The sequence below is a fragment of the Solanum lycopersicum genome, chromosome 2 (genome assembly GCF_036512215.1).
Source record: "Solanum lycopersicum chromosome 2, SLM_r2.1".
Classification (NCBI taxonomy): Eukaryota; Viridiplantae; Streptophyta; class Magnoliopsida; order Solanales; family Solanaceae; genus Solanum; species Solanum lycopersicum.
This window is the reverse complement of record NC_090801.1, coordinates 38899485-38918712: the sequence shown is the minus strand read 5'-3', so window position 1 is coordinate 38918712 and position 19228 is coordinate 38899485. Positions and strand designations below refer to the sequence as shown.

Here is a 19228-nt window from a genome sequence, read left to right as displayed (position 1 = left end):
AAGCAATGCATGCTATTTTTAATATATCAAACGAAATAAATGTACGAGAAATAATGCAAACATTACTAATGCGAACATTACTAATACACTTTAGGTGATATTATTCTTATACACCATACCAAATTATCCGTTATAGTCTTAACCTTATGAGCTTCAAATATTCTTTTTAACATCTTCAAGTTACAAATTTTTGCCGACGTCAACTTAATTGCACATGTACTATTATTTTGAGGTGTTACAAATCATTTAACATGTACATTTAGATACATGCATTAGCGATAATTCATCAAAAAAAAATAAAAAATTAAGTGCGTTGACACTCATTTTCTTTATTCATGATAAAACACTCCTTAAAAACTCTTTCCCCCATAATCTTCGTCTTCTTTATATATTTATACGCCGACAATATTATTTCTATAAAAGATAAAGTGATCTATATATTAGTTTCTACGTATAAGGAATAACCTATAAAACTATAATAAAATAAACTTATTTCCATAAAAAAAAATATTCTAACTAATGGCACTTTCATCCACATATAGTAAATGAATTATCATTGAGCTTAAACCTTATTGCTCAAATTTCAGATCTTACTTTTCATCATTCATATTATATGTTTTTGTTTAAATTTTAAATATAATATATTTATATATATGTTACATATATAAATATAATATATAGTAAAACCATTTTGGGTTAAGGAGCATTTTTTTCTTGTTTGTTCTTCTTTTTTTAATAAAAATATAAGAAAGAAAGAAGAAGAACAAAATGAGCTCTTCTTAGACATTTCTCGTCTATGTCTCAACCCACCACCAACCCCAAAAAGCGCTTCATCCCCACAAATCCCTCATCATCATCCTCATCTACTCCGACCACCGGTGGCACCGCCGGCCGAACCCCAGCTTATTCTTCCATGAAGAAGGCTAAGTCACAAGCTCTACCTTGTTCTATTGATAGCAAAAACGGTCAGCACGTTCACTTTTCCTCCGATATCGACGACCCTTCTGGAAACTCCCCCATGATGGAGGATTGCAACATCGATTCCTCTTCAGTTGCTGGTGGGGTTACGGCCAATTTGTCTCGCAAGAAAGCTACCCCTCCTCAGCCTGCTAAGAAACTCGTAATTAAGCTCCTTAAAGGTTTGATTTCGACTTAGTACCTCTCTATTTTTCTAACAAATTTGAATTCTGGAATGAATGGAGCTAAATGGAGAGTGATGATTTATATAGCCAACTGCATCTAGCATTGGAGTATTGTTGTAGTTCTACAAGTATTTGGCTTTATAAAGATTTGAATTTTTGAAAGTACTTAAGCTCTCCTCTTTTGCTGCTATAGTTCTAATTTTGCTGTTCCTTGCTCATTTAGGGTTGAGTAAGGGTTCATACCTGAAATGAATTATTTATTGTGAAACTATGGGCAATTAGGGTTTTACTTTCTTAGGAAGTTGTATATTTTCAGATACTAAGTTATAGAGTATTAGTTCTGCATTAGCCTTACAAGAGATAGTTAATGTGGTAAAGAAAAACTATGCTAAAGAGAGAACTAAAAGGTAAAGACTGTGATTTGCTCCCAGCTGTTGTTCTCTAGAACATATACTGAAGTTAGACTTGAGAGATTCAGTCTATCATTTTATGTTTCATTAGAAGTGTGCTAATGAGTAATCTTTAAGAACTTTTTAGGAACACATATCCACATTTGGTTGGCAAAGATATTATGATGATGCAGTTTTAATAAAATAAGTCCTTCATGGAATTGTGAATGCTATCTCAATTTACATGGATTGTTATTGGTGTTTCATTTTAGCTTGTATTGTCTTCTCCACTCTTAGAGTTTAGACAAGGGCTAAGGTGTCTTTACCCTTGTATGTGCTTAATCGCCAATGAGAGAATCTTGGTTTCCTGCATTGTCTTGAGTTACCAGTGTTTCAATAGTTGGCCGATTTTATGTTTACATATTTTTTTTTTGTGTTTTCCTCACAACTTCCCATAGTTTGTGCAGAAAATCATTATTTTTTCTTTATGGTGAAGTAACGACATTTTTAAAAATCATCAAGAAGATGCAAAATTACAATAAGAGGTGCGTTAGCTCCAATACCATCATAAACTTGGCTAAGAGCAGGGAACTAACAAAATCAAGAAGTTCTCTTTGCTATTTATAGATGTCAAAGTAAACATCTAACATTACATATTAGTTGCCAAGGAAAAACCTGATATGTGGAAGTGGTTTGAAGTTGAGGTTTCGTCAAAGCATCTGCAATCCCTTTCTATCAATCACACCAAATAAAATACAAGCAGCACTCATTGTCCAGATTTTTTTGATGGATTTATCAACTCTCCATAAACATCAATGTACATCAGCATCTCTGATTGTCTGATTCATGGCTCAGCTGAGTCCCATAATAGTGTGGAACATGTTCCATAGGTCTGCCGCCACTGGACAATGCAAAAAGAGGTTGAGAAGCACATTGAGTGACTGACATGTCATTATTTTCTGATGGAGCATCTATACAAGAAGAATCATCAATGATTAATCACTCTGGGTTTTTTAATTTGCATTGGCAGACACAGTAGATCAAAATCGTAACCGAAAGTGACTCTTTCTGGATTTCTCCAAAGTCCAATTTGAGGGAAAGTAAACACAACCTTTGAAACATGAGGTAGGTAGTGTTGGATTGAAAGAAAGCAGCAATTGTGATATACATTACCATTACAAAGTTTGCATATGAACTGTTCTTTGGTGTAGTTCCACAAATGTTTGTATACCAGTTGTATGTTGGGTTTTGTTTCCCAGCATATCAATGAATTTGCTTGCTTTATTAATAGGAAGAAAAAAATATTGTGTATTAAATGCATCTTTCGCCTCAAGAACTTCTTTTTGGTTGGTTATGTGAGGGTGGTTGTTCTATTAAAGAAGTTACTTATCAGTAACTTCAGATGCATCCTTCTCATTAAGATGCCATCTTAGACACGAGGAGTAAAAATATGAAAATAAGGAATAACTAGTGTGGATCATAGAATTCTTGCCTTGACAAAGATGCTGTGGCCAATCATTGCTTCCAATTTTTTTTGGTCATGCTACTTGTTAAAAACAATTCTGTGATTATTCTGCCAACCTTGAAGCTGTCCAAGTAAAGATGAGTCAATGCCAGATTTGTGACTGCTTGGAAGTACTTTCTCAAGCAGCATAGTCAGGCAAATCCTTTGTTTCCTTCGACTAAGCTGTAGTGGCGCAACTCTGATACTGAACTTATTATACCTGGCCGGTGTTTTGGAAGTGCGAAGCAGAAAAATGCGACAAGGGTCTACTTCGCTAAAAAGTGTGAAGCGAAAAGCGAAATGCTTGCATCATTGAAGTGAAGTACAATCTAGAAGGAATCTCAAGATGGGCATTGCACAAATATTTAGAACAACTAAACAAACATGAACTCAACAAAGTAGTATCTATTAATAACTCTTTCAATTTTAAAAGTAAAGAGCTAATAATCATTGTAACTTGAGCAAAATCAAAGAAAATATAAAAGGGATAAAAAAAGATAACCAAATTAACCAAATTAATAAACTGCAAAACGACAAAATAAAATAAAATAGAATAAGACAGAAGCACCAAAACAAGTATAAATAAAAAGAAGGATAGAAATGCTGAAGAGCATTACCAAATTGGATAAATTGACAAATTGAAGAAGATTCAACAAGAACAACAACATATTCAGTATAACTAATTAAATAAATAAACAAATTTGGAAAACATCAACATACCAGTGGAATCCCCATAAGGGAGTTTTGCGATGGATGGTTTGTGCGTAACCTTACCCTACATTGTGAAGGTAGAGATGTTGTTTCAATAGACCCTTGGCTCAAGAAAAAACATATCGAAATAGTAAGAGGAAGAAATGCAGTGGTGAAGAAGCTCGGCAAAAAGTAATGGACAAAAGAAGTAGTACGATAATCAAAGCAAAAAAGACCACATGTAATACTAAAACCGAAGAATAGGATAGTTAGAGAAGTAAAAAAAATAATAATGATAAGAAAAACTAGATAATGTTCCACTTTTTTGAGACGTTAACAATTTGTATTTCTATTTCCAAAAAATCAAAACCTGCTAACAACATGTTACAATTCCTAATTACAGGTTAAAGAGAGTATAAAAGAAGAACTTCAATTCTATGACAAAAATCACAAGGAGCCTAAAGACAGTCACGACTGATTCTAGATCTTTCATATACTCCTGTTTACACCAAAAAGATACAACACAAGACAATTTATCTTCAGATAGTGTTGCTCTTGTTCTGATGACATTTAAGGTTCCTTTCTTTCCACGCTGACCACCAAATTCAGGCTGTGATGATTTTCCATCTCTATGGCCCTCTTATTTACTAACCTTCTACTCTAATTTTGGACATTCTTTTTTATTTAGGGTTATGTCCTTAGTAAGCTGCAAGTGTGATATGTCTTATCTAATCACCTCTCCTAAATACTTTTTTGGCCTACCTTTACCTTTCCTTTGATTCACCATCACCAATCTATACCTCCTCACACATGTATGAACCATCTCAGTCTCGCTTCCCTCATTTGGGCGCCACTCTTACCTTATCTCAATTGTCTTTGTTTCTAATCCTATCTCAACCTATTGTCCATCTCCATATCCTCATTTTCGCTACTTTCATCTTTTGGATGCGCGAGTTCTTGACTAGCCGACACTTTGGTCCATACAACTTAACCAGTCTCATTGTTATCAAAGGCACACTTTAAGCGCGCATAAGCCCTGAGCGGAGGCTCAAAACGTGTTCAGCGCCTTCACCTCGCTTTATGTGCTCTTCGGTGTCGTCATCAAGGTTCTAAGGCAAATGTTTCCTTGCCAATGAGCCTCTTATGAAGAAGTGACATTAAATATTTGATATTTCACTTTATCATAATCTTTTTCAGTAGCTCTCAGAATGAAATGGTTGTGGAAATTTGCCAATGAAAATAAGATGTTATGGAAAAGGGTAATACGTGCAAAATATGAAGGTGAAGATATGTGGATGACCAAAGAAGTGACTATACCTTATGGAGTGAGGTTGTTGAGATCAATCAGAGACATGTCGGATGAAGTTAAGAGTAATGCAGGGATCAAAGTTGTAGATGGAAGCAAGACAAGATTTTGGAAAGATGAGTGGCATGAAAAGGGAAAGCGTGGAAGTTCTTTTCCCTGACATATACAATATAGTTTTGGGACAGCACAATACTATAGTAGAGTTATGACAAATCAGGGTGGAGCTTCAATTTTAGAAGACAAATCAATGACTGGGAAGTGGGAAACAACAAGAGTGGCAGAATTTCTCAAAACCGTGGAAGCTTTTAATGGGCTACAAACAGGGGAAGATTTTATGTGGTGGAAGGGAAATAGCAGAGGGAGATTCAAAGTTAACCCAGCCTACAAGTTGATGGATCAGACAAACAAACAAACATATATTTGGCCATGGAAACAAATATGGAGAAGCAAAATACCTCATAAACTCTCATGCTTCATATGGTTATTGGCCAAAGAAGCTGCTCTGACTCAAGATAACTTTAAGAAATGAGGGATAACCTTATGCTCTAGTTGCTTTCTTTGTGGGGAGGCATTAGAGACGGTGAACCATGTTCAGACAATGAACCATGTTCCTACACTGCATGTATACCCAACAACTATGGAGTTTTTTTAAATCTCAAAGGCATCTCCTGGACCATGCCTAGGAAGGTTCACTGGCTTTGAAGAGTTGGGAGACACCAGCGGTGAATGCAAAGGACATAAACAAACTTATCCCTGCTAGTATATGGTGGACTATTTGTGTTTTGACAGCATAGAGAATCCAGAAAGTCAAGTTAAACTGCATTTTAGCTAGCCTTTGATCATAGATATCCAAATATTCTTGGCAAATATTGTTTGGGTGAAAATTTGGATGAAATTTCACCATGTGTTTGTCCATAGTATTTGAGAAATATATTTCACTTTTTTAGAAAAATATGATTTACACCCATAAGTTTTAAAAACTATAAAATCTAACCATAAGTTTGTATTCAAGTCAATTGGATCCTTGTTACAACAATAACAAATAGTGTCCATGACACTAGAGCAATGTGGTTTTGAAGTGAGTGCAACAACAAGCATCATTTCACGCATTATGATGTAGACAAAGCACATGACTTTGTTAGTTTGTTATCCTGAGCCGATTGTTCATCATTTTCATCAATAACCATATCATCATTTAACATTCGCTAAATATTTCATCACTACTTTGGTAAACGTAAAAAATTTGTAATACAACGCAAGCAACAACTTTAGAGGGCGTTTTTGTAAAAGATAAAAGTTTTGGGGTAAGATTTCAACTTTTACAAGATCTCAAATAATGAGATTTGGCCAAAATACTAGAAAAAAATTAGTATTTGAGAATATGGGATATTTGCCAAAAATATTTGCCAAATAATTACAGTGTATGAACAAGAACTATTTGCCAAATTTTTTCCCAAATATTATTTGGAATTTATGGCCAAGCGGGCCCTTATTGTTATGTTTTTGGTGTAATCAAGTATACTCCAATGACACTATAACAATAGTTGATGTTTTAGACTCAATATAGACTGAAACAAGTGGAAAAAGGAGACATCTGTATATAATGGTTTCAGTGTTGTACTGTTCTGTGATATAATACAATGTTACCTTCAAAAAAAAAACTTTTTTCAATTTCTTTGGTCATATATTTGTCATTCATGTTTATATATTCACACCTTTTTTCATAAAAACCCACGAAATTTGTGCTTTGCGCTTAAAGACCCCACGGACCTTAGAGCTTTTTTGCGTTTTTTGCCTTTGATAACACTGGCTGGTCTAGTAATCACCATTTTATAAAATTACCATCAAGTCATGGTGGCACGAAGTGAAAAAAAGAATCAGATAATTCAGTGAAAGTAGAAGCAATGAGATTGAACTATATTCGAAGAGAGAGAAGAGGAAGAGCTGAGAAAGCTCCATGAACATTTTCTAAAACAGGTCCCCATCTATTCTTTTTCTTTTTGAGAATTGCTTTTATAAGAAAAGAAGTGTCTGCGTTGTCTGTACATCACGTCACACTTCACGGACAGAAGTGACAACTTCGTTCACTTCACATTGCCTAGCCTCATGAAGAGTTAAACCTAGTCTCACTTAAGAGATGAAGCTAGTACTTTCCACAACACTGCAGCTGGCATGTGCTGTGGATTTGGACACTTCGCCCAATGTCTTAGTAGGTTGATTGACCATAATTTTAGTAACTTGATATCTTTTTGTGATAAGCTAGAGTTGATCTCTTGTACATATTCTTAAAAGAAAATGCAGTATAGGAAAGATAAACCTAATTTAGGGTGTTTAACAGATGCACAAATAGGGATTTGTCATTTGTTGAATTATTATCTTGGTGACAGTGGAAGCACTGAGATGCATCTCGTCCTGTATTTTGATCTATGCCACTCTACCATTAGAATCTTTAGGGATAATAATAGAAAGGGAAAAGTCCAAAGTCCTACCAATACATATTTATTCTTTTCCTCTTCAGATTTCTTCTTCCTCTGTTTCTTTTTCCATCCTCTTTAGACTACAGAGTTGCTTCTACGTCTGTTTTTTCCTCACTGTTTTGACTTTTGTTCTGTTTTTTTCTCATCCAAGTTCTAGACTTTTAGTATGGACTATCTATTTTCAGTTTTTAAGAATTGAAATATTTGCTAATATGTTTTTGCTATTGTGATTTTTATTATTTATATATGCAACTAGCTACTTCTCCAACTAGGACACTACATTATAATCCTTTTCCAAGTAGGATTCTATATAGTGTTCATATTCTTATTCCTATTCTAAGTAGGATAGTATATACTATTCTTGTTGCTTTTCATATTCTAACATGTTGACCAAGTTTTTTTATACCCAAACCTCCTTGTTTCTTGTTGAGAGTCAGTGAGTCCCACGCTCCCACTTCACCAGATTTTAACCCTTTCTTCCTTGTTACCTTGCCAAAAGAACCTCAGTTGATTCATCATCTTCTCTTTGCACTTGGGGATTGTGAATAGAGCCATCATGTAAGTTGGAAGGGCATCCATGACTGATTAATTAGTTTCAATCTGTCCCCTAAGGAGATTGACTCTTCCATCTCGCAAGCCTTTTATCACATCTCTCTAGGACTTCATTCCAAATTCCTTGGCCCTTATTCTTAGTTTCCAAAGGGATTCCTAGATATTTTGTTGGAAGCAGTGCTATCTGACATCCTAAGTTTGCAGCCAGAAGATGCATATCATTTACTTGATTGACTGGATGAGTGAGCTTTTGTGCCAGTTGACATGTAGCTCAGTAATAGCCTTAAAGATGGTCAATATGGCTCTTTAAGTGTCTGATTTTTTCAACTTGTGCATCAGTTATGACAAGTGTATCATCTGCATAAAGGAGATGAGTGATTTCCACCCCTGTATCATTGGAGGTTTGTGCAGCAAAACTCCTTATTCATCTATTTTCCTTGACCTTTCTGATCGTGCAGTTGAGTCCCTCTATTGCAATGATAAAGAGGAAGGGTGATGAAGGATCACTGTGTCTGAGACTCCTTTGGAAGTTGAAGTTCACACTGGACACATAAATTTTATCCGATTCTCCCCATTGGAGCCAAAAATGTCCCTTAAAATTTTGAAAAGAAAATCTCAATTGACATGGTTGAAAGCTTTTTCAGTGTCCAGTTTACAAAGGATCCCAGGAGTTAGTTGTTTTGTTCTGGAATCTACCAATTCATTTGCCAGCAAAGCTGCATCTAGGATTTGTTTGCCCTTTAGGAAGCCCATTTGATGTTCATTCACCAATTTCCCCATAACAGTCTGAAGCCTCTCAATGTGCATTTTGGAGATGATCTCATAAACTCTACCTATAAGTCTTATTGGCTTGGAATCCTTCAGTTCTTCTGGTCCATGCTTAGGTATTAATGCTATGACAAGTAGCATTGAATTTTTTTTCGAAGATCTCAATGTGGTGGAAATTTTGTAACGTTTGCATCAAATCTTCTGTCAGAGTCCCCCAACAAGGTTTGAAGAAACCCTTGGTGAATCCATCTTGGCATAGGGCCTTGTCTACTGCACATAACTCAATTGCTTGAAATACTTCTACCTCTGTGAAAGGTCTCTCCATCCATTATTGTTCTATTTGATGGATCTTAGAACATCCAGAGTAATCAAAAGAAGGTCTCCAGCTTTCACTTTCTGAGTATAGCTTTGCGTAGAATTCGGCCTTTGCCATTTTAATTTCAACAGTTTCAGTTCCCCTGACTACGAATCTGTCACTAGTGTTATACCTTCTATGGGCTGTTGCCATCCTCTGGGTCTGTTGTTTTATCTCACTGCTTAGGCCATAAGATGTATATTTTCGCCTCCAGCTTTATTCCTCATTCTTGGACAATTCCTCCAGTTTCACTAGAATTGTGGATCTCATCATCGTCTCTTCTTCACTCAAATATCTGGTTTCTTGAGTGTGATCAAGATCAGCTAATAATTGAAAATGCTGTTTTCCTGTTAACTAGCTCACCAACGGTTAAGTTTCTGTTTTAGCATCTTTAACCGTGATGCTAAGTCTGCAATCCTTGTACCATGAGACCATTCCACCAGCTTTGGATTAAATCATTAAAATTTTCCCATTCAAGCCACCAATTTCCCAATTGACACATTTTAGGATGATGAGTCAGTAATCAGAGACTACCCTTGGCAGTATTTTCTGTCTGATGGCTTTAAAAGACTCTTCGCATTCCATGGAGTTGAGGAATCTATCTGATTTTTCTGCACTATGATGGCTTATACCTCTGAACAGGTGTAATTCCCTCCAATTAGGTGAGGATCATGTAATTTCATGTCTTCAATCCACTTGGAAAAAACAACCATATTGTTTGTGATTCTGTTATATCACCTTCTCTCTATCATAAATCTGTGTGTAATAAAATTTCAGCATGTGATCCAAGGTCCCAGACGTAGACTTTGTTTTTTTATTTTGAGGATAGTAACACTAATCTATATATTCACAGGTAAACTACATCCACAATATGCAGTTCCCCTTCAAAAGGTATTACAGACTAATCATACTGCTGCCTATCACCTCTATTTCTTACAAATAATCTAAAACATCCAAAATATCTTCTGCTTGGACTAAAATATTCTGTTTACCCAAAAATAAAACAACTATGGTTTCTCTCTTTCCATACAGTCCACCATATGCATGCCCGGATAACCTTCCATCTCTCCTCCTTTGTTGCTGCATTACCATCATTATTCCAACTGAGGACTCCTCTGATGTTCCCTGGCTTTACCCAATTTATTTTCCTCAAGCTGATGAACATCCTCCAAAGCTGTTCTGTCCATTTCCAGAGCAAGAACAGATGGCATATAGTATTCTCCTGTTCCCCACATAAGAAGCATCTTGAGTATAGTTCAAATTTCCTTTTGTTTGAGTCGTCTTGTGTCAGTACTGATTCCTTAGAGCCATATGAAGCAGTTCACTTTTTATGGGATCTTGGTCTTCCATATCATCTTCCATGGCCAACTTTCCTCCTTATGATTTGATCTATTCAGTTCTCTGGAAGCTGAGTTAACAGAGAATATACCTTCCCTTCCTTTCTTCCATACTATGGTATCCCTTTCTTCAGATAGATTGTTGAATCTGTCCATAATGGTATAAAAAGTTGCTATTCTATCCACTTGCCAATCATTTAGGTTTCTCCTTAAGTGTAGGTTCCATCCTTGTCCTGTCCCCATCTCTGCAACTGTGGCCTGTTGAAGAATACAAAGGTTGTGAGATCTGGAAGTTGATGTTGTAGTGGTGCACCTCCTATCCAGTTATCATTCCAAAAAGAAATCTTTTGTCCATTACCTACTTTGTAGTTAATTCTTCTCTTCAACAGAGGTCATAAATTTCTGATAACTCTCCAAACTGTCAACTGTCTGGTATGGAAACTATGTTCGTTGTCCAGTTATCTTCCATCCCATATTTGGCAGTAATGAATTCCTTCCATAGCAGAATTTCTTTCTAGCAACTCTTCTTTGGACTATATGGAGGGAGAGATATAAAAGTGCGTTTGAGGGGCTTGAGAATGATTTTTATATATTGGAATTCAAACTGTAGGACATCCCTTTCAATTGGTCCACATCAACCTCATTGTAGAATGTCCTTGTAGAGTATCCTTGCCTAGTTATTAGCCAAAAAGATAATAATAAAAGAAGAACGTTAAGAAGAAGGTTACTGATAAGGTGCTCTATAAATAAACGAGGCTCTCGTTATAACTTTATAAAAAGAAGAAAAAGAAATCAATTGTAGATGCTAGTTCATTAATAGCTTGCTGAAGTATATGATCACATTAGAAGCTGGAATCCCATGTGCTTTCTGTGTTAATGCAAAGTACTGACTTGAAGGGGTTTGTCTGATTAACATAGTTTGTTTTCTATATCAAGTCGAATCTTTCTTCTTATTAGTTCCCTTATTATTATTATTATTATTATTATTATTATTATTATTTTGGCATGGATAACTTCATATCTTTTAAGCTGGAGTCTGGGCCAAGAAGATTTTATTTTGTTCTTTTCTTTCATGACATTGAACTGCTATGGATTAACGTAGATGAAGTGAAATTCAGTATGTGAAGACGACATTGTATATGCTTAACCTTTCACTCATTTTTCTTTTCTTGAAGCGAAACCTACGTTGCCGACAAACTTTGAGGAAAATACTTGGGCAACTCTAAAGTCAGCTATTAGTGCGATATTCTTGAAGCAGCCTGATCCATGTGATTTAGAAAAGCTTTATCAGGTGCATGTTGCGGCATTGCTTTCTAATAGTGTTGCTTATAAAAGTGTGCTGATTGATTCTCTGTTGTTGATAGGCTGTAAATGACCTTTGTCTGCACAAAATGGGAGGAAATCTATATCAACGAATTGAAAAAGAGTGTGAATCACACATAGCTGCAGCTCTACGTTCTTTAGTTGGCCAAAGTGAAGATCTTGTAGTTTTCTTGTCGCTTGTTGAGAGGTGTTGGCAGGATTTTTGTGATCAGATGTTGATGATTCGTGGAATAGCTTTGTATCTTGATAGAACATATGTGAAACAAACCCCAAATGTGCGTTCACTGTGGGATATGGGCTTGCAGCTTTTCCGCAAGCATCTCTCTCTTGCCTCAGAAGTAGAACACAAAACTGTTTTTGGCCTCCTACAGATGATTGAGACCGAAAGGTTAAGAAATTTTTATGGTTAAATTTAATGATTTTGCGATTGGTGGGTTCATCTTGATTGTTTATATATGTGTTCATGTTGGATGTCTGGTTGCATTTGCTTAGCTAGTTCAAGTGACTGCTCCTACTACCTAAAGTATTAGAAGAATGAGATCTTAAGTGCATATTATCTATTAGAAAAAGAAATAGGTTCTTTTGCAGAGGCAGGGAACGAGAAGTGTTTAACCTGACATGCATCAAATGTTGCTTTGCCTCTTCAATGCCATGTTTGACAGCATCAGAGTCTCTCTTTCATTTGGGAGAGAATAAAAGAAGATAGCTAAAGCTTAGGTTTTTTTTCTTCTCGTTATCTTTTGGAGGAGCTATGTTGTATGAGGTGGAGAATTCGTCTGTGAAGAACTCGCACATCCAGAAAATGAGTGTAGCAAAAATGAGGATGTTGAGATGGATGTGTGGCATACTAAGAGAGATAGGATTAGGAACGAAGATATTCGGGATAAGGCAAGATTAGCCTTCGTGGTGGTTAAGGTGGGATTGAAATGGCTCAGACATGTGAAGAGAAGTTGCAGAATGTCCCAGCGAGGAGATATGAGAAGTTGACGATTGTGGTTCTGAAGATAGGTAGAGGTAGACCGAAGAAGTATTGGCGAGATGTGATTAGACGGGACATGACACAATTGCAGCTTACGGAGGACATGACCGTAGATAGGACTATATGAAGGTCGAGGATTAGGTAAAAAGTCAGTAGGAAGTGGAGAGTTGTCTAGTTTCCGTATCAGTATTACTATTATCACTTCTTCTACTATCTTGTTCTTCGCTTTTATTATTACTTGTTGTTTCCTTGGTTTTGGTTATCATATTTATTTTGTTTTGTTGTTCTTTTCTCCATTATTTTCTGCATGGCTACTTCACTGCTGTATTCTAAGTTAATTGGACTCTCCAGAAATGTTGCCACACCTGGGTCGGATCCTTAAATACACTGTTTTTGGAGGATCAAACACACACTCGTCGATATTTTTGAAAAGTCCGAGTAACAGAGGGTGTATTTCCTTTACTTACTGCTTTGATATGCTTTACTTGAGTTGAGGGCTATCAGAACAGCCTCTTTACCTTCACGATATAGAGGTAAGGCTGCGTACACACCACCCTCCTCAGGCCCCACTTGTGGGATGACGATGTAATTTTTTTTTTTGTTTGGGTGGGTGGTCTATTCGAGAAGATGCTGCATTTGTATAATTTCAGCCTGATGGTATATTTCATTCTGGTTTTGTTTTTACAGATTAGGTGAGGCAGTTGATCGAACTCTGCTTAACCATCTTTTGAAGATGTTCACTGCCTTGGGGATTTATGCTGAAAGTTTTGAAAAGCCATTTCTTGAGCGTACTTCTGAGTTTTATGCTGCTGAAGGTGTCAAATACATGCAGCAGTCAGATGTTCCAGATTACCTGAAGCATGTGGAGGTGTGCTTCTCCATTCCTTGTACCCTGATGTTTTTAGCTACAAATGTTAATAATGGATTTGCTTGTCTCTTTTCTTAATAATACCCTCTTCATCCATAATATCACCTTGTACTCCCTCTGTGTTGGGTGGCAAATGGGCAGTTTGGGCCAAAGTTAGGCTGGTCAAGATGGGTTGAACTAATAAGTGGGCCAATGCCCAATATCGCCTTGTACTCCCTCTGTGTTGGGTGGAAAATGGGCAGTTAGGCTGGTCAAGATGGGTTGAACTAATAGGTGGGCCAAAGCTTGCTTGGGTAACATTGTCTGGGTAAAATTATCTTAGGATCCCTGTAATTTTTGTCATAGGATTAAAGATCTTCTGTTATACTCTCTTTAATCTGTAACATGTTGTGGCAGGTATTGATTTTTTGGAAATAGGCCTACAAATAGTTACATTCTCAAAAAAGAAAAAAAGATTGTCTGGGTCAAGAAGGGTCATAACTCCCCATTTTGACTAGAATCTTATTATTTCTTTTTGGAGATATTAGTAATTCTTTTTAACCAAATAGCCACAAGCAAGTCATCATAAATGTTACATTGTAAAATTTTATAAATTTATCTATTTGTACAACCATGAGCTTCAAAAATGTATTTTTTAGCCAATTAAGGATTATCTTGTCTATGCAGATCACAGATTCATGCTAATTTTTTTTTTGAAACTGGTAACGTGTAATCATTTGCATTATGGGTATGCTAGCCACCTCCAAAAGTGTGATTACATAGATAGCTAATTACAACAAACCTAGGAAATCCACTATCCGTAATTCATCTATTATACATTGCTGTGTACACCAAAAAATAAAGTAAATATACATTTTCCTTTGATCTTCTGAATGGAGTTTGATCTGCCTTTGAAGATTCTCTCATTCATCTCCTTCCATATAGTTCACCATATGCAAGCTGGGATAGTTTTCCACCATCTCTTTTGGCTTTTGCTCCCTCCCCTTCTGATCCAGCAACTCAATAGATCAGCTGTGTGCTCTACCATTGTCCAGCTTTCCCCAGCAAAGGTGAAGAATAAGGACCAGACCTGAGAGGTTACTTTGTAGTGGAGGAAAAGGTGGCTGTTTGTTTCAATAGCTTTCATACAAAGAGGGAATATAGAAGCTAAGTTAGATTTCCTTTTCTGTAAAGCTTCATGGGTACGTCATGCTTTCCTTGCTTACCCACCCACCAGGAGAAATATTTCACCTTATTAGCCTATTAGGTGCCATGCTTCTCCAAATAGCTTTCTAGGGGATTTTCCATCTCTTCCTGTCAGCTTCGAAAGGCCCCTCCTGTAGACTCTGTGGACTGAGAATTTGCCATCTGTGTTGTGACTCCATCTGTGTTGAGAGTGTATCTTTTCTCTGCCAGAGTGACAATCAATCTCAATGTGCTTAATCCTCTCATGAAACATTGCATTTGATGTGATATGAAGGGCCTCTTGATTATCACATACAAGTTCCATATGACTGGTTTCTCCAAGTTTTGGTGCTCTCAGCAACTATTTGATTCCAAACTAGTTCACAAGTTGCTACAAGCATTGCTCGATATTCTGCTTCTGCACTAGAACGAGCAACTACAATATGTTTCTTACTCTTCCACGACACAAAATTACCTCCTGCTAAAACACAATATCTAGATGTAGAACGTTTATCAGAGGGTGATCCTTCTTATGGCCTTGATCCTCAAAGAGTAGTCCTTTACCGGGAGCTGACTTTATATATTGCAGAATATGAATAACTGCTTCCCAATGACTATCACAAGGGGAAGTCATAGACCGACTTACAATACTCACAAGAAAAGAGATGTCAGGTTCTAGTCATTGTGAGATATTCTACCTTCATTTCTAGAATGATGAAGGTTTTGAAGTATAACGGAAAAGCCTTCTGATTGTTTGTCTAATTCAGACCTCTACTTTATAACCTTTTAAAATTAATATTTAGATAATAAAAATACTATGGACTATAAAAGTATTAGAAATTGTATTTTTTTTATATTTAAAAATACATAAATGACGTATTAAAAAGCTATTGTTAAGGAAAAGTATCATATAAAATAAAATAAGAAGTATAAAGAACGCATAATGACATGAAAAGTTATTGAGAGGAAGTTTATGACGTTGAACTTTAACGTTTTTCTTTTTTTTTATGAAGCAAGATGTTGTATTAGAAAGGCATCAAGAAAGATGCAAACAAATTGCACATACCATCAAAACATCTTATATTCCTTTCCTTCCAAATACACCAAAAAATACATGATGGAATCATCTGCCAGGTCTTCTTGATTGGACTAGCAACTTCTTTAAGACTCCAACTTCCAACTACTTTGACACTTTGCGGGAGAATCCAGTTGATACTAGCAATTGAAATAAACATATTCGAAAGAGCTGCTGCCACTGGACAGTGCGGCAATTGAACTTAACAATTGAAATAAACTCAACTTTGAAGTATATTATTAATTTTCTTATTTGAATTTTGAGTGAACTTTGGTTATAAAGGAATCAAATTACTGCGGTTAAATGTTGGATACTGATGAGTTGAGTTTGGGCTGCTTCATAAGCGACTTTGCGCTAGCTTTTGCCATCGGTTAAGATGGGTTGTGCCCGAACTTAGCCCTTTTGTAATATAGCCCATTTCAAATCCATTAAAACATGGTTGGGTTTTTTGCTGGTGAAACGAGTTTGGGCTGAATTGGCCACCCCACTCTGTTAATTTCAATTCGAGTCACGAAGTTGAAGAAACAGAGACTTTTGAAACTTAGTCTCTTAAATATGCTATAAACATTTGTGTGGTTATAAAAGCTTGTCATTAAGGGTATAACGGAAATTCAAGTTATATTGTTTCCCAATTTAGAAAGTTCTTCTTTTTGTTTCTGGAACATACTTATACTAAAGTAACCATTCCATTATAATTATTTTCACAATAGATATTCTTCGACCATGATTTCCTCAAATGACTCTTGCACTTTTTGCTTTTTAAGTTTGTAGTTATTTTGTGTTCTTTATTTTTTGTAATTTTTAAATGTATAAATCGTGTCTGGGATAATAAGTGAATTAATTTCCAAAACCAAACTCGAAACTAGTCAATTGACCTTCATAATCCCTTGTTTCGTCAACAGCTGAAGCTTTTTCTTCACTGCAGGTAAGGTTACATGAAGAACATGACAGGTGCTTACTCTACCTGGACGCAAGTACTAGAAAACCACTGATAGCAACTGCAGAGAGGCAACTTTTAGAACAACACATTTCTGCAATTCTTGATAAGGTATCTGGGATACCTTATCTATTTATTTCTTGCCGGTGGATTTACAAAGTGTTCTCTTTTTAAATTGTATCCTTCAACTATCTCTCCAGGGTTTCACAGTGTTGATGGATGGTAATCGTATTGAAGATCTCCAAAGGATGTATATGCTATTTTGCAGGGTCAATGATCTCGAATCTTTAAGGCAAGCACTTAGCTCATATATCCGAAGAACTGGTCAGAGCATTGTGCTAGATGAAGAGAAAGACAAAGATATGGTACCCAGCCTCTTGGAATTTAAGGCATCTCTTGATACCATATGGGAAGAAAGCTTTTCTAAGAATGAAGCTTTTAGTAACACTATCAAGGATGCATTTGAGCATCTCATAAACATCCGCCAGGTATGGTTACTAATCAGGTGTTTGCTTTATATATGGATTGGTGATATGGTCAGGTATCATTTTTTAAATAGTAGATTAGAGATCATATTTGATCAGTCTAGATTATAAACTGAGAGGAGGCCGCTTGAAATAGTTTGAATCGGTAAAAGACGAAACTAGGGTTTTGATCCTCATGAATTTATAACCAAGACTGGATATTATTAATCCTTTCTAGTGTGTAGCATGCAAGACCGGTAAGTTAAGTTCATCGAAGTGGTTAGTCAGCTAAATAAGTGAATATCACCACACAACTTGGTCTGTCTACGGGTGAATGCGTTACAAATCCTTTCCCTTATTCTAAATTAGATATTTCTGGACAAGGTCAAGCTATTAGATGAGGGTTGATAGCTTCAAATATCTATTGTATAATCCTTTTTTCCATGTGTTACCTCCTTGGTCTGACAAGTAAGAATAAGACGTGTTCTAACATTGACCACCATGCGAAGGTAAAAACAATACATGCATGCATACTTTGTAAGGTTTACTAAGTATTAGGTCTACTTTGTTACCTTCCATGGTTCTCACAACCCTAATTGTGGATTTAGCTACGCATGCGTGTATGATAACGATCAGTGATAAATAAATTATGCATAACCATACACTTACTAGATGAATAATAGAAATCCAGAATCTTGAATTGCATTCAAAGTCAAAAACCCATATTCAAGGTGTAATTGTGCTCCAAAAGTCTAAGATTTTTTTTTGAAAAATAGTTGTTTACTTCTATTTCCTGCACGAACACGTACATAATAATGCAAAAGAAAACTTAGGAAAAGTATTTATAGACATCAACAACCTATCCAAATAAAATCAATAAAGCTGGGTTCAACAACTTCTACGGACCCATTTACGGGTCATGGTCTCTTCTATGGCTCTTGGATCCTCTCTCATAGATAGCAATCAAGGCTAGTCTCAGGACTTCTCCACGAACATGATCTGCGGCCTGTGGAAGCTTACTTCGTACTTTCCCTTTGTATAACTCAGGCTTTTTAGTGCACTCTTGGCATCTTGGCTACGATCAGCTTCTATGGCTCGTAGATACTAGTACAGCTCGTACTGATCACTCGTAAAACTCAGGGTCATTGTACTTTTTCTAAGATCCAAATCTACGACTCATAGATGCAATTACGGCCCATACGCAAACTCGTACATTTCAGACCCTTTTTCACCAATCTTTGAACCTCCATCTAGGGTCGCATCTACGGCTCGTAGAAAACTCTCATAATTCCCAAAAAATTGCCTGTACAGTTCCTACTTCCTACACTTGCACTTGGTTCCCGAATCCTGTTATCCTGTAAAACAACTACAAAACACATCAAATCTACTAAAATGTTCTAAAGAGCTTACACATTTTTAAGTTTTAAGCATCAAATGTGCCGTAAATCCATGGTACATGACTAGATATCCTTCTGAGAGAGCAAATTGTAGCAGAATCACTGGGGCAATGGCAGAATTCTCAGAATGGATCAATCACATGGAACTGATTGATTGATTGATTCTCCTTCCTCCAGTTACTGATTGACCCCACTGGTACTATATGGAATTATTCCCTTAAATTAAGTAGAGAATTCCACAATATTACAGATCATGTTGCAACGTTTAGCTCTCTGAATACAAGTAATCTGTGTAAAAGTTAATTTGGAGACAATCTATATTAGTTTTTCTTATTTTTAACACGTTCCTTGAACTCATAGTGGGTTTTAGCATACTAAATCTTAAGGAAAATCTAATTGGAAATTGCCATCCAAATCTCATCAGAAAAAATATTTTCGATAAAAGGAATAAATGATAAGCACTGCCATGAAAACAAGCTCAAGGAGAGGAGCTGTGCCAGC

General features: G+C 36.2%; 1 protein-coding gene across 1 annotated transcript in view; it reads left to right on the top strand.

Annotated features, from left to right (window-relative positions):
- Positions 1-770: 770 nt before the first annotated feature.
- The window catches only part of CUL4 (cullin 4), a 30698-nt gene continuing 12240 nt past the window's right edge, over positions 771-19228 (top strand). The window contains 6 exon segments of the mRNA NM_001247427.3: positions 771-1139; positions 11696-11811; positions 11885-12231; positions 13510-13690; positions 16855-16977; positions 17067-17354. Of these exon segments, the coding sequence (NP_001234356.2) occupies positions 797-1139; positions 11696-11811; positions 11885-12231; positions 13510-13690; positions 16855-16977; positions 17067-17354 (1398 nt within the window). The 5' untranslated portion in view covers positions 771-796.